General features: G+C 50.5%; 1 protein-coding gene across 1 annotated transcript; it reads left to right on the top strand.

Moving 5' to 3' along the window:
* The first annotated feature begins 8,729 nt into the window (after positions 1-8,729).
* On the top strand, positions 8,730-10,231 carry LOC109744467 (uncharacterized). The gene is made up of 2 exons (XM_020303589.3): positions 8,730-9,067; positions 9,169-10,231. Exons 1-2 carry the CDS (start codon positions 8,791-8,793, stop codon positions 9,951-9,953), a joined length of 1,062 nt encoding a protein of 353 aa, XP_020159178.1. The 5' UTR covers positions 8,730-8,790; the 3' UTR covers positions 9,954-10,231.
* Positions 10,232-15,435: the final 5,204 nt, after the last annotated feature.

The raw sequence follows: 15,435 nt of genomic DNA, 5'->3' as shown, positions 1-15,435 counted from the left end.
GCTCTTGGAACATCTCATATGTTCCATGGCGTTCAAAACGCCTTTAGAGCCCCGACTCTAAGCCGTAAATCATGGTGCACTAAACTATCAGGTAGTCATCAAGACGTGTCTGCCAGATGTTCACAACATCCACATACGACGCCAGAGGGGTTGGCACACCGAGCGGTGCATCAAGGACAGAAGCCTGCTGTGTAGCTGTGAGGACAATCCTCAGACTACGGCCCTAGTCCGCACAATTGCTTACATTATCTTTCAACTTAGTCTTTCTCTAGGAACGTATTAAAACAGGGAGCTAAAGCGCGAGCTATTAATCTACAACATAATTTGCAAAGACAATTTAGACTATGTTCATGATAATTAAGTTCATCTAATCAAATTATTCAATGAACTCCCACTCAGATATACATGATCCGAGTCGACTAGGCCGTGTCCGATCATCACGTGAGACAGACTAGTCATCAACGGTGAACATCTCCATGTTGATCGTATCTACTATACGACTCATGTTTGACCTTTCGGTCTCTTGTGTTCCGAGGCCATGTCTGTACATGCTAGGCTCGTCAAGTCAACCTAAGTGTTTTGCATGTGTAAATCTGGCTTACACCCGTTGTATGCGAACGTTAGAATCTATCACACCCGATCATCACGTGGTGCTTCGAAACAACGAACCTTCGCAACGGTGCACAGTTAGGGGGAACACATCTCTTGAAATTCTAGTGAGGGATCATCTTATTTATGTTACCGTCGTTCTAAGCAAATAAGATGTAAACATGACAAGCATCACATGCAAATCATAAAGTGACATGATATGGCCAATATCATCTTGCGCCTTTGATCTCCATCTTCGAGGCGCGGCATGATCACCTTCGTCACCGGCATGACACCATGATCTCCATCATCATGATCTCCATCATCGTGTCTTCATGAAGTTGTCTCGCCAACTATTACTTCTACTACTATGGCTAACGGTTAGCAATAAAGTAAAGTAATTACATGGCGTTTTTCATTGACACGCAGATCATACAATAAATTAAGACAACTCCTATGGCTCCTGCCGGTTGTCATATTCATCGACATGCAAGTCGTGATTCCTATTACAAGAACATGATCCATCTCATACATCACATATATATAATTCATCACATCCTTTTGGCCATATCACATCACATAGAATACCCTGCAAAAACAAGTTAGACGTCCTATAATTGTTGTTGCATGTTTTACGTGGCTGCTATGGGTTTCTAGCAAGAACGTTTCTTACCTACGCAAAAGCCACAACAGTGATATGCCAATTGCTATTTACCCTTCATAAGGACCCTCTTCATCGAATCCGATCTGACTAAAGTGGGAGAGACAGACACCCGCTAGCCACCTTATGCAACTAGTGCATGTCAGTCGGTGGAACCTGTCTCACGTAAGCGTACGTGTAAGGTCGGTCCGGGCCGCTTCATCCCACAATGCCGCTGAATCAAGATAAGACTAGTAACGGTAAGCAAATTGAACAAATCATCGCCCACAACTACTTTGTGTTCTACTCATGCATAGTATCTACGCATAGACCTAGCTCATGATGCCACTGTTGGGGAACGTAGTAATAATTCAAAATTTTCCTACGTGTCACCAAGATCAATATAGGAGATGCTAGCAACGAGAGAGAAGGAGTGCATCTTCATACCCTTGAAGATCGCTAAGCGGAAGCATTACAAGAACGTGGTTGATGGAGTCGTACTCGCGGCGATTCAAATCGCAGAAGATCCGATCTAGCGCCGAACGGACGGCGCCTCCGCGTGCAACACACGTACAACCCGGGGACGTCTCCTCCTTCTTGATCCAGCAAGGGGAGAGGAGAAGTTGAGGGAGAACTCCAGCAGCACGACGTCATGGTGGCGATGGAGCTCGTGGTTCTCCGGCAGAGCTTCGCTAAGCACTACGGAGGAGGGGGAGGAGTTGGAGGAGGAGAGGGTTGCGCCAGGGAAGGGGGTGCGGCTGCCCTCTCTCTCCCTCACTATATATAGGGGGAAGGGGGGAGGAGGAGGCGCCCTAGGGTTTCCCTAGGGGAGGGTCGGCGGCCACAGGGGAAACCCTAGATGGGTTTGGGCGCCCCCACCCCTAGGAAACTTGCCCCCCAAGCTGGGAGGGGTGGCTGCCCTAGGGGAGGCGCCCCCACCTCTCCACGTTATGTGAGATGGGGTGGGAGGGGCGCACAACCCCTTAGTGGGCTGATGTGCCCCCTCCCCTTGGCCCATAAGGCCCCCCAACGCTTGTCGGAGCCTCCGAAACCCCTTTCGGACACGCTGGTCGTCACCCGGTACCCCCGAAACAATTCCGGACTCCAATACCCTTCGTCCAATATATCGATCTTCACCTCCGGACCATTCCGGAGTTCCTCGTCACGTCCGGATCTCATCCGGGACTCCGAACAACCTTCGGTAACCACATACTATTTCCCATAACAACTCTAGCGTCACCGAACCTTAAGTGTGTAGACCCTATGGGTTCGGGAACCATGCAGACATGACCGAGACGTTCTCCGGCCAATAACCAACAGCGGGATCTGGATACCCATGTTGGCTCCCACATGTTCCATGATGATCTCATCGGATGAACCACGATGTCGGGGATTCAATCAATCCCGTATTCAATTCCCTTTGTCTATCAGTATGTTACTTGCCCGAGATTCGATCGTCGGTATCCCCATACCCCGTTCAATCTCGTTACCGGCAAGTCTCTTTACTCGTTACGTAACACATGATCCCGTGGCTAACTTCTTAGTCACATTGAGCTCATTATGATGATGCATTACCGAGTGGGCCCAGAGATAACTCCCCATCACACGGAGTGACAAATCCCAGTCTCGATTCGTGCCAACCCAACAGACACTTTCAGAGACACCTGTAGTGCACCTTTATAGTCATCCAGTTATGTTGTGACGTTTGATACACCCAAAGCATTCCTACGGTATCCGGGAGTTGCACAATCTCATGGTCTAAGGAAACGATACTTGACATTAGAAAAGCTCTAGCAAAACGAACTACACGATCTTGTGCTATGCTTAGGATTGGGTCTTGTCCATCACATTATTCTCCTAATGATGTGATCCCGTTATCAACGACATCCAATGTCCATGGTCAGGAAACCGTAACCATCTATTGATCAACGAGCTAGTCAACTAGAGGCTCACTAGGGACATGTTGAGGTCTATGTATTCACACATGTATTACGATTTCCGGATAACACAATTATAGCATGAACAATAGACAATTATCATGAACAAGGAAATATAATAATAACCATTTATTATTGCCTCTAGGGCATATTTCCAACAGTATGATCTATTAGTGCGAAGAAAATAAGCTTTATACGAACTCGTGATAGGGAAGAAATAAAAGTGACGGACTGCATAATAAAGGTCTTTATCACAAGCGGCAATATAAAGTGACGTTCTTTTGCTTTAAGATTTTGTGCATCCAACCATAAAAGCGCATGACAACCTCTGCTTCCCTCTGCGAAGGGCCTCTCTTTTACTTTTATCTTCTACCCTTATACAAGAGTCAAGGTGATCATCACCTTTCCTTTTTACACTTTTTCCTTTGGCAAGCACTTTGTGTTGGAGCGATCCGGATATATATATATATATATATATCCACTTGGATGTAGGTTTTCATAAATTATTATTGTTGACATTACCCTTGAGGTAAAAGGTTGGGAGGCGAAACTATAAGCCCCTATCTTTCTCTGTGTCCGATTCAAACTTTGAACCCATAAATATCACATGAGTGTTAGCAATTGTGAAAGATTAAATGATAGTTGAGTATGTAGAGTTTGCTGAATCAAAGCTCTTACATAGACCCTTCCCGAAAATAAGATGAATTGCAATTGTTTGATGACTAAGAGCACGGTTTGTTAGTTTTCAAGAAAGTTTATGATCTATACTTTAACATGTGAATAGCTTGTTACTTGATCATGAGAATTTCATGAGTTGAGCTACTGTTATGATATATAATGATGCTAGAAAAAGTGATTGAAACTATCATTGATCAAACTTATGTACTTGCTAGCATTCACACTTCATAAATTATTTCTTTTATCATTTACCTACTCGAGGACGAGCAGGAATTAAGCTTGGGGATGCTGATACGTCTCCAATGTATCTATAATTTATGAAGTATTCATGCCATGTTTACAATAGTTTTATTTGATTTTGGTATGATTTGATTAGAACTAACCCGGACTGACGTTGTTCTCAGCAGAACTACCGTGGTGTTGTTTTTGTGCAGAAATAAAAGTTCTCGGAATACGATGAAAATCAACTGAGAATTTTTCTAGAAAATATAAAAAATACTAAAACAAAGAGTTGCCGGAGGGGAGGCCCGTGGGCCCCACGAGGGTGGAGGGCGCGCTCACCCCCTGGGGCGCACCCCTGTGCCTCGTGGACTTCCCGTGGGCCCCTTGACTTGTTCTTGACGCCAACCTCTCCTATAAATACCCAAACCTCCAGAAAATAACCTAGATCAGAAGTTCCGCCGCCGCAAACCTCTGTAGCCATGAGAAATCAATCTAGGCCCTCTCTAGCACCCTGCCGGAGGGGGCCATCATCACCGGTGGCCATGGAGGAGGATCCCGGAGGGGCCATCATCTCCATGAATGCCAAGATCCAGAGGGAGAAACTCTCCCCATCCAGGGGGGAGGCCATGGAGGAGGAAGCACAAGGGAGAGAACCTCTCCTCCTCTCTCTCACTGGTGTCAGAGTGCCATCGGGAGGGGAATCATCGCCGTGATGATCGTCTTCATCAACATCACCATCCTCATCTATTTTACGCGGTCCACTCTCCCGCACCCCGCTGTAATCCCTACTTGAACATGGTGCTTTATGCCACATATTATGATCCAATGATGTGTTGCCATCCTATGATGTTTTGAGTAGATATCCTTTGTCTTTGGGTTCATTGATGATCTAGATCGGTATGAGTTGTATGTTTTATTTTGGTGTTGTCCTATTGTGCTCTCCGTGTCGCGCAAGCGTGAGGGATTCCCGCTGTAGGGTGTTGCAATACGTTCATGATTCGCTTATAGTGGGTTGCTTGAGTGACAGAAGCATAAACCCGAGTAAGGGGGTTGTTGCGTATGGGATAAAGGGGACTTGATATGTTAATGCTATGGTTGGGTTTTACCTTAATGATCTTTATTAGTTGCGGATGCTTGCTAGAGTTCCAATCATAAGTGCATATGATCCAAGAAGAGAAAGTATGTTAGCTTATGCCTCTCCCTCATATGAAATTGCAATGACGGCTACTGGTCTTGTTAACGATTGCCTAGGATAATTCCGCACACCGACCCATCATTATTCCACACTCGCTATTTACAATATTTAGTAATATATCCTACTTTTATATTTTAGCTCTCCGATACCATGCAAAGTTATCCTCTTCATACCCACAACGTAGTTTTATTTCTCGTTTCTAGTTGGAAGCAAACGTTCGGTGTACGTAGAGTCGTATCAGTGGCAGATAGGACTTGAGAGAATATTGATCTTACCTTTAGCTCCTTGTGGGTTCGACACTCCATACTTATCACTTCCACCTTTGGGAATTGCTACGATGATTCCCTAAACTTGGGGATTATCACCTGCTCCGCCAGATCTGCGCCCGGCGTGATAGCCCTACTAGCGGCAAGCTACTCCTACGCCTGACGGTGCTCTTGGAGAAGCTGGTGGTTGTAGGCTCCAACGGCCTGCGCCTCCCGAAACTGCTCTCCCCCCGGCCCATGTCCATATAATGGGCACGGGTCTCACCGATGGTCATGGTGCAATGCACTGACGAGGGTGGTGCGGACGAGGATGGTGGCGCCATCTTGTCATTGACCGCTTCCTCCATTGGGACGTCGTGGTCCTCTGGCTGCCTGTCAGCTAGCCAGCCGGCGGCAATGGCGGCCATCTCCTTCTTCTGCTCTGGCGTCAGCCCGTCCCAGAGAGTTTGTGAGTGTGAGCGTCGGTGTACTAAAGTAGGGGTGCTTTAGTACCTCGAACTTGTGCACATGCAGTAGTAGCCTTCCCGACGGCAGGGCTTGCCGAAGGACAGCCGCAAACAAGACTCAAGACTTGGTTAACAAAACCATAAAGAAGACCTCAAGGTAGGTCATCAAGAAGTACCAAGTTAGTACTGAAGATCAAAGCCTTGGTTGCTGGCAAGCTACATACCGGCAAGCGAAGACCCAGCAAACTACGTGCCGGCAGACTCCCACTACCGTTCCACCGCTCCACCTCAGTGACACGCCAGTCGCCTGTCAAGTAGGTGTCGAGCGGGCAGGCGGTTTGGTGAGCTCTGTCTGGGCATGTATCAGCTCACCGCCGAAGGATCAACTTTAATGACACCCGTCCTGAAGGCGTGTCAAGATAATATGAGGTAGCTAGACGCACGACATCTTTGGCGCGCCAGGTAGGGGAATTGCTTGCGCGAACCTGAGTTAGCAGTCTACACGTCAGCTTCATCATCTTCACCGCTCATGGCGCCCAAGAAGAAGGGCGTGACGGCGGGCGCTCCATCTATGTCCAAGCTTCCGACGCCTACGGACACAGGCGATGGCGGAGGGGGCGGAGACGGTGAACAACATCCACGACGCTCTGGTGATCCTAGCCAGGCGAGCGGCGTCGTCCGGAGCTCGGCAAACAAGACTCCAGCTGCTGCCAAGTCCAAGAACGAAGCTGCACAGCCTACGGGCGGCGCGACGACGTCCAAGACGCCCACACCAACACAGACACCACCTCCATCGCAAGATGGGCGCGACACATAGCACCACAACATCTTTGGTGTGCTTTACCGGCACGACATCTCACGATGCATTTAATGCCCTTGTCCTAACCCGTCAGAGTTAGGTATTTGGCACTGTAGCCACTGTTCACACGTTGTAATTACCATTTTGCCATTGTGGTGACCCCTTCATCTATAAAAGGAGGTCCATGGCTACCTTTAAAAAGGTCGACACTTTGCTCATTTACACGTGTAGCTGCAGTTCCCGCGCACTCTTGCCGGCAAGGCGCGCTCCTTGTAACCTGAGCTCATACACATCCAATACAACAAAGCAGGGGTAGGGTTTTACACCTCACGGTGGCCCGAATCTGGGTAAATTGCTTGTGTGAACTGCTAATTTTGCTCTTTGTGCTCGTCGATTCCCACGGCCGAACTGCAAAGGGATCTTTCCCGGACCAATAGATCGTCGTACACACGACATTGAGGAAGCCATGGTGGGAGTGGTGCGGAGAGGAGAAAGGGATCGGAGGCGGATGACTGAGGCTAGGCTGGGGCGGCAGTTTATATAGCAACGGTGGGCAGCAGAGAGACGGACGAGTGGCGTCGGAGTAGAAGCCTTGGCAACTGCGTGTCATTAATGTGGGCGGCAGACGGACGGACGGACGACCGTCGTGTCGTTTGAACGCAGAGCAGTCGCCTACACCGGAAAGCGGCGCGAGGCTTCAATGCCGACACCATTGAGAGGTCGCGTTCGCTCTCGCCGGGCATGAATGCGGCACTGACGCTCTGGAGCGGCGCTGACGAGGGAGGGGGTTTGGGTGGGCCAGGGCGGTCAAACGTGGGCTTGGGAGCGGTCCGGACGCCCGCAAGCCCCCCACGTTTGTCTCCGGTTTGCGGGAGAAAGTGCGTACGGACCGTTCTGTGAATCGATACAAGTCCGCGTTGGATGGCACAACACGTCTGGCCATATGCGGGCGTTTTGAGGGTCCGCGACGGAGATGGCCTTAGTATTGTGAACGAAATAGACTTTTTTTAACACAATACAAATGCATACGCTCATACACACGCGCATACACTCATCCTATGAACGCACACACGCACACCTTACCCGGTTATCCCTATGAGCATCTCTGAGAGACTGAGCCGGCATGTCATCTTGAGATTTTACGAAGTCGTCGTAGGCGCCTCGTAGTTGACGGGAACGTCTTCTCCCACTGAACGGTTATCACCGGAAATCCTAAAATAAATTCAGGATAAATGTAAGCACCAGGATTTAAACTCTACCGACCATCGCATCACAATTTAGTTCCCAAGGAATCTAGAGGTTGTATGCATCTTCACGGCGTACTTTTTGTGTTAGGTCTTTGCATACTGTCTCAGATGTCTGCACATTCTGGGCCGTTAAAAATGTTGCACTCTCCTTCTCCTCGTGGTCTTCGATGACAGAGCGAACTAGAGCGTAGCTTGGAGCAACTTTCTGAAGCAACATAACAACTTGACACCTTGTGCTCTCTTAAAATGAACACTAACCATGTTCCTCTAAGGCCGTGCCTTACGCCTTTACCCTGAAGATTGTATGCACCCTACTCATGGAGGAGTATTCTTCAACTGAAGATTTTCTCTATATATTGTGCAATTTTTGGTGGCCAGGCTATATCTGAATCTTGGTTTCTTTCTGAAGAGGATAAATTTTTGTCCTGGCTGGGCACGTAGATTCTGCTTAGCCATAACGTAGAGCAGATGGCACTTGACACCACGATCGAGACCAAGCGCCCCGGATTTGAATCAACCGTTCGCCGGGACGGCAAGCGTGGAATCGTTTCATGTGGCGCGCGGGGGAGCTAGCCGAGCCATCTATCGAGCGGCAGTTGACTTGCCGGGACTAAAAGCCATGCGTGGTTCCGACGACACAAGTTTAGTCAGATCATCCCGGGCTATAAAAGAATGCGTTCCACGCCTTGCACCATCACACCATCACGAGCACTCGCAACAGCTTCACTCAACTAGCAGTAAAGATCACCCGGAGACCGACTAGCAGTGATCGATGGCGTCTTTCCGGCGCCCGTGCGCGGTGGCTCTGCTCGCCTGCGCCGCCGCATTCCTCGTGACGGTCGGTGCCCAGCCGATGGACAACCCCATTTTGTCCGACCCCAACGTGGTCCCCATCTACATGAGCCCCGGCGCGCAGCCCACCGTGGTGAGCTGCTACAACCAGAGCAGCCCGTCGCAGGCCCCGCAGTGCATGATCCCGGTGCGCCGGTGCCCCGCCGGCTGCCGCGACCTCTGCTACGTGCACTGCCCCAGCTGCAAGCTCGTCTGCAGTAAGAACACCACACACATACACGTCCATGTTTTTTACATTCATTTCGCAGCTGAAGTTACTGATCGACCGTGTGCTTGATGCATCATTGGAACCCAACAGTGTGTGAACTGGCCGGCACGGAGTGCTACGACCCGCGCTTCGTGGGCGGCGACGGCAACAAGTTCCTCTTCCACGGCCGCAGGGACGCCGACTTCTGCCTGCTCTCCGACACCAACCTGCACATCAACGCGCACTTCATCGGCAAGCGCAACGTGAAGGCGGCGCGGGACTTCACATGGGTGCAGGCGCTCGGCATCCGCTTCGGCGGCCACCGCCTCTACCTCGGCGTCAAGAGGACGGTCACCTGGGATAACGCCGTCGACCGCCTCGTCATCACCTTAGATGGTGTGCCCGTCGAGCTGGCCGGGGCGCCGGCCGCCAGCTGGAGCCCGGCCTCCGCGCCTGCGCTGTCCGTCTTCCGCATCGGCGCGGCCAACGGCGTGGTGGTGCGCCTCGACGGCCAGTTCCGCATCGTCGCCAACGCGGTGCCGGTGACCGAGGAGGACTCGAGGGTCCACGACTACGGCCTCACCGCCGACGACAGCCTCGCGCACCTCAACGTCGCGTTCAAGTTCAACTCCATCAGCGCCGACGTGCACGGCGTGCTCGGCCAGACCTACCGCCCGGACTATGTCAGCGCCGGGGTTGACATGGGCGCCAAGATCCCGGTGATGGGGGGTGCCGGAAAGTACCAGGTGTCGGACATCTTCGGGACGGACTGCGAGGTGGCGCGCTTCGCCGGAGAGGACGTCGTCCGCGTCGGGGCGGTCGACATGATCGACGAGCCGGCCGACACCATGTGCGGCAGCGGCAAGGGCAGCGCCGGGCTGGTCTGCAAGAAGTGAAGTGGTATCGCGAGCTGATTTTGCTTCATTACCCTCGTAAGTGTGCCCATACACGTCTACGTGCTCGCTGCTGCTATGCTACGTTATTGGTAGTGGCTCCGCATTTGCTTTCCGAATAAATCAGCTGCTGGTCATGTCGTGTCTTTGTGTCAGCCAATCGATCTCGTGTAGGGCAACGTTGGAAATCCAGGCGTTGCTCAGTGTGCCAGGCTACTTTTTTTCCTCGATGTATTTTCAAATATAATGATTGAACAATCAAGTATATGATTTTCATGTTACATGTGTCAGATACAGTATTTCGTTGAGCCACACCCGAAAGTTCGGGAGTGAATAACATAAAGCTATCACAATTCGCGTTAAGGTTCCACAAAACTACCACAAATTTGTTTATGACGGATAACTATCAGAATCGGCGTCCGCTGTCTCAAAAAAGTCAAATCACCGAGTGCTTTGCAATTGATCATGATTATGACAGGCCAGGCCGCACATAAACAAACCATCTGTTTGACCGTTTACTTTGAACGTTACCTGACGTGTGGGCCCCACACGTCAGTGTCTCTTACACACTAATAAAAAAAATCTCAAAGTATATGGCCTCATTTTTTACAGAATAAACCCTTTATTTTTTTCAAAAGTAATAGGGTCCCTAAAAGTTTTTGAAAAAAGCAACCGGGTCCCTAGGAGAAGCCCCATCCGCCATGACAAATGGCGCCGGCAACTCTGCAGTGTCCAGGTCGCTACAGCAGCGTGGCAGGCGGTGGAGCAGCTCGACGCGCCGGCGGCTCGCCGGCTGTAGGTCGCGGGAGGCAGCGTGGCCGCCGGTGGAGCAGCTCGACGCGTCGGTCCATGGCGGCGCTGACTCGAGGTGGTGGTGGTGTGGCCGGCCTCGGCGCGGAGATGGCTGCCAAGAAGGGGGCGACGTGGGCAGCGGTGAGGGCCGGCGGCCATGGCCGCGCGAAGGAGGCGGCCGGGCGTGCCATAGGGCGGCAGCATGGGAAGCAGCGTGGTCGGTGGCTATGGTCGCGTAGAAGGGGGCGGCGTGGGCAGCAGCGAGGGCCGGAGGCCATGGCCGTGCGAAGGAGGCGGCCAGACGTGCCACATGGCGGCGGGGCATGGGCAGTAGCATGGCCGGCGGCCATGGCCGCATGAAGGAGCGGCCGCGTGGGCAGAGCAGGAGGGAGGAGAAGGAAGACAGAAAGGAGAGAAGAACAGGAGGAAGAGACACTGACGTGTGGGGCCCACACGTAAGGTAATGGTCAAAGTAAACGGTCAAATAGACGATTTGTTTAGGTGCGGGCCCGACCTGTCATAATCGCAATCAATTGCAAAGCACTCGGTGATTTGGGTTTTTTGAGACAACCGACGTTGATTCTGGTAGTTATCAGTCATAAACAAATTTGTGGTAGTTTTTTAGAACCCTAATGTGGATTGTGGTAGTTTTTTGCTATTCACTCAAAGTTCGGACATGGATCGCGATTCCTTAGAGCATTTATAGCCGGATTTGGCAAAGCTGGCCCCTCAAACGGGCGTGTTCACGGGCACTGGTGGGTACCCTTAAATAGTGTAATCCACATCCGGACACCTTGATTATCATATCTCAAATTCATACAAACTCATGCAACTACGTCGATCCACACACATCGTCCGGCTACTCCATCACTACTAACTAAACATGTCATCGAACTATCAAAATTTTGCATGTTTGGCTATGGTGGAGTTCATCCACGGTCGGCCCTTACCCTTCTCGGCGCCCTTGCCGTCCTTCTCACGGAAGTACCAGACGAAGACGTAGTACAAATCGAGCCGGAGCTGTCCTCGCCGTCATTGTCCGCCTTCTCCTCCCTCAGTGGCAGTCCGGCCATGGTACAGATCACCTGATTCTGCTCTCGGGCAAGGGCGTGCATTTCATACGCTGCCATTTCTTTATAATGCGGGCACGGATGGCTTCCTCCTCTGCGGCCGCCCTTGCCGCCACCATTTCTGCCGCGATAATTGGCCTCAGCGACCCTTATCCTCTCCTTCTCATGGCGGGCCGCCAGTTCCCGGTCAGACTCATAGTCTGCCCGACAGGTGATGGGGAAGGAGAGCGGTTCCGGCTGCCAGGACCGCGAGGAGCCAGCCCCAGATGACCCGAGTGCCCGTTGAGCCGACGCTATGGAGTCGCGACAGACAGATCCGTCCGCCGGTCGGGCGCTGTCCTCCCGGGAGCGGTGGAGTGCAATGCCGACTACCATTTGAAGGAAATATGCCCTAGAGGCAATAATGAAGTTATTATTTATTTCCTTATTTCATGATAAATGTTTATTATTCATGCTAGAATTGTATTAACCGGAAACTTGATACATGTGTGAATACATAGACAAACATAGTGTCACTAGTATGCCTCTACTTGACTAGCTCGTTGATCAAAGATGGTTGAGTTTCCTAGCCATAGACATGAGTTGTCATTTGATTAACGGGATCACATCATTAGGAGAATGATGTGATTGACTTGACCCATTCCGTTAGCTTAGCACTTGATCGTTTAGTATGTTGCTATTGCTTTCTTCATGATTTATACATGTTCCTATGACTATGAGATTATGCAACTCCCGTTTACCGGAGGAACACTTTGTGTGCTACCAAACGTCACAACGTAACTGGGTGATTATAAAGGTGCTCTACAGGTGTCTCCGAAGGTACTTGTTGAGTTGGCGTATTTCGAGATTAGGATTTGTCACTCCGATTGTCAGAGAGGTATCTCTGGGCCCTCTCGGTAATGCACATCACTATAAGCCTTGCAAGCAATGTGACTAATGAGTTAGTTGCGGGATGATGCATTACGGAACGAGTAAAGAGACTTGCCGGTAACGAGATTGAACTAGGTATTGAGATACCGACGATCAAATCTCGGGCAAGTAACATACCGATGACAAAGGGAACAACGTATGTTGTTATGCAGTTTGACCGATAAAGATCTTCGTAGAATATGTAGGAGCCAATATGAGCATCCAGGTTCCGCTATTGGTTATTGACCGGAGATGTGTCTCGGTCATGTCTACATAATTTTCGAACCCGTAGGGTCCGCACGCTTAACGTTCGGTGACGATTTGTATTATGAGTTATGTGATTTGATGTACCGAAGGTAGTTCGGAGTCCCGGATGAGCTCGGGGACATGACGAGGAGTCTCAAAATGGTCGAGACGTAAAGATCAATATATTGGACGACTATATTCGGACATCAGAAAGATTTCGAGTGATTCGGATATTTTTCGGAGTACCAGAGAGTTACGGGAATTCGTATTGGGCCTTAATGGGCCATACGGGAAAAGAGAGAAAGGCCTCAAAAGGTGGCCGCACCCCTCCCCATGGCCTGGTCTGAATTGGACTAGGGAGGGGGGCGCCCCCTTCCTTCCTTCTCCTTTTCCCTTCCCTTTTTCCTATTCCATGTTGAAAGGATCGATATAATTGACTAGAGGGGGGGGGTGAATAGGCAACTAACAATTTTTAGCTTTTCTTTACCAATTTAAATTTTGCATCAAAGTAGGTTGTCTAGATATCCAACTAAGTGAGCAACCTATATGATGCAATGACAACAAGCACACAAGCAAGCAAGGGATTTAACACAAGTAAGCTTGCGAAAGTAAAGGGACGAGATAACCAAGAGTGGAGCCGGTGAAGACGAGGATGTGTTACCGAAGTTCCTTCCTTTTGAGGGGAAGTACGTCTCCGTTGGAGCGGTGTGGAGGCACAATGCTCCCCAAGAAGCCACTAGGGACACCGTATTCTCCTCACGCCCTCACACAATGCGAGATGACGTGATTCCACTATTGGTGCCCTTGAAGGCGGCGACCGGACCTTTACAAACAAGGTTGGGGCAATCTCCACAACTTAATTGGAGGCTCCCAACGACACCACAAAGCTTCACCATAATGGACTATGGCTCCGCGGTGACCTCAACCGTCTAGGGTGCTCAAACACCCAAGAGTAACAAGATCCGCTAGGGATAAGCAGGGGGAATCAAATTTCTCTTGGTGGAAGTGTAGATCGGGGCCTTCTCAACCAATCCCGAGCAAATCAACAAGTTTGATTGGCTAGGGAGAGAGATCGGGCGAAAATGGAGCTTGGAGCAACAATGGAGATTTTGGGGGAAGAGGTAGCTCAACTTTGGGGAAGAAGACCTCCTAATATAGTGGGGGGAACAATCCAACAGTTACCCCCCAAAACAGCCCCGCAGAGGGCGGTACTACCGCAGGTGGCAGCGGCACTACCGCTGAGCACAGCGGTACTACCGCTCCCCCGGGCGGTACTACCGAGAAGTTTGGAGGCCAGGGGAGAGACGGACCCGAGCGGTACTGCCACGGTGGTAGGGCAGTACTACCGCTCATGAGCGGCACTGCCGCTCTACTACCGCTGCAAAGTACCGCACAATCCGACACGAGAAATGACCACTCGAGTCGACGCGGTAGGAGCCTGGTACCACAGCGGTACTACGGCTGAGGACCCACCGGCGGTACTACCGCTGCGGAGCGGTACTGCCGCCTGTGACCCCTAAGCGGTACTACCGCTGGGTACCGCGGTACTACCGCTGGGACCAGACAAAGCCCAAGGAAAGGGGAAAGAGATCTCCATTGAAGCGGAAGGGCTCAGAGGGTGTGAAAAGGATGTGTACGTGTTGATTCCACCCTAGCCTTACCGAAGTGGACCCCCTCTTGATAGTACGGTGACTCCTACGAAACTAGTCCACCAGAAAAGAAGCGAAAGAGCTACACCGTCTTGAATGACACTCCGAGGGGAAAGAAATCGTCTCGTGCCAAAGGATGAATCCTGAAATGCTCAAAGCACACGATTAGTCCGCAAACATGTTGTCATCAATCACCAAAACTACATCTAGAGAGATATGCCTTAACAATCACCCCCTTTTTCGTGGATTGATGACAACCAGGGATTTGCACAAGGATATATCATGAAAGTAAAGATACTTAGAACTACAAAATATAGACGGGCTCCCCCTGATTGTGTGCACCTAGTTAGTAGTGCCTATGGAATGTAAGACACACACATTAGGATCAACGCTCCCCCTATATTTTATAGTCCAACAACCTAAGCACAGGATACATGAGAGCAGGTAATATGACAGGATAGACAAGCCACTCATAAGATACCAAAGTACTAGAAAGACATAGATAACGATAAGGTAGCATATGTCTTACACCATATGTCTGGAACTTAGGTCTCACTAGCACAAAACCAAACAAAGCAAATGGCGAGAAAACACAACGACACTACAAAGAAAACGACGAAACGACGACACCATAAAGCACAAATCCCTAAGCTCTCTCCCCCTTTGGCATCGAGACACCAAAAGGGCAAAGAGCGACGCTACGGCTCCAGGTGAAAGCAAACTGAGGAGCACTCTCATCACATCCTGGCAGGGTCATCTGCACTGCCATCCTCAGTCGGAAACTGCTCGGTGTCGGAATCGGTCCACGGACAGTGCTGC

Source organism: Aegilops tauschii, chromosome 2 (assembly GCF_002575655.3).
Source record: "Aegilops tauschii subsp. strangulata cultivar AL8/78 chromosome 2, Aet v6.0, whole genome shotgun sequence".
Lineage (NCBI taxonomy): Eukaryota > Viridiplantae > Streptophyta > Magnoliopsida > Poales > Poaceae > Aegilops > Aegilops tauschii.
Note: the sequence above shows the minus strand (reverse complement) of the source record. Positions and strands in the feature narration are given on the sequence as shown.

Excerpts from the sequence above, each read along its gene's own strand:
- LOC109744467 (XM_020303589.3), top strand. The coding sequence starts at position 8,791 with ATGGCGTCTTTCCGGCGCCCGTGCGCGGTGGCTCTGCTCGCCTGCGCC. Across the intron at positions 9,068-9,168 it reads CAGCTGCAAGCTCGTCTGCA|TGTGTGAACTGGCCGGCACG; the intron begins GTAAGAACACCA and ends GGAACCCAACAG.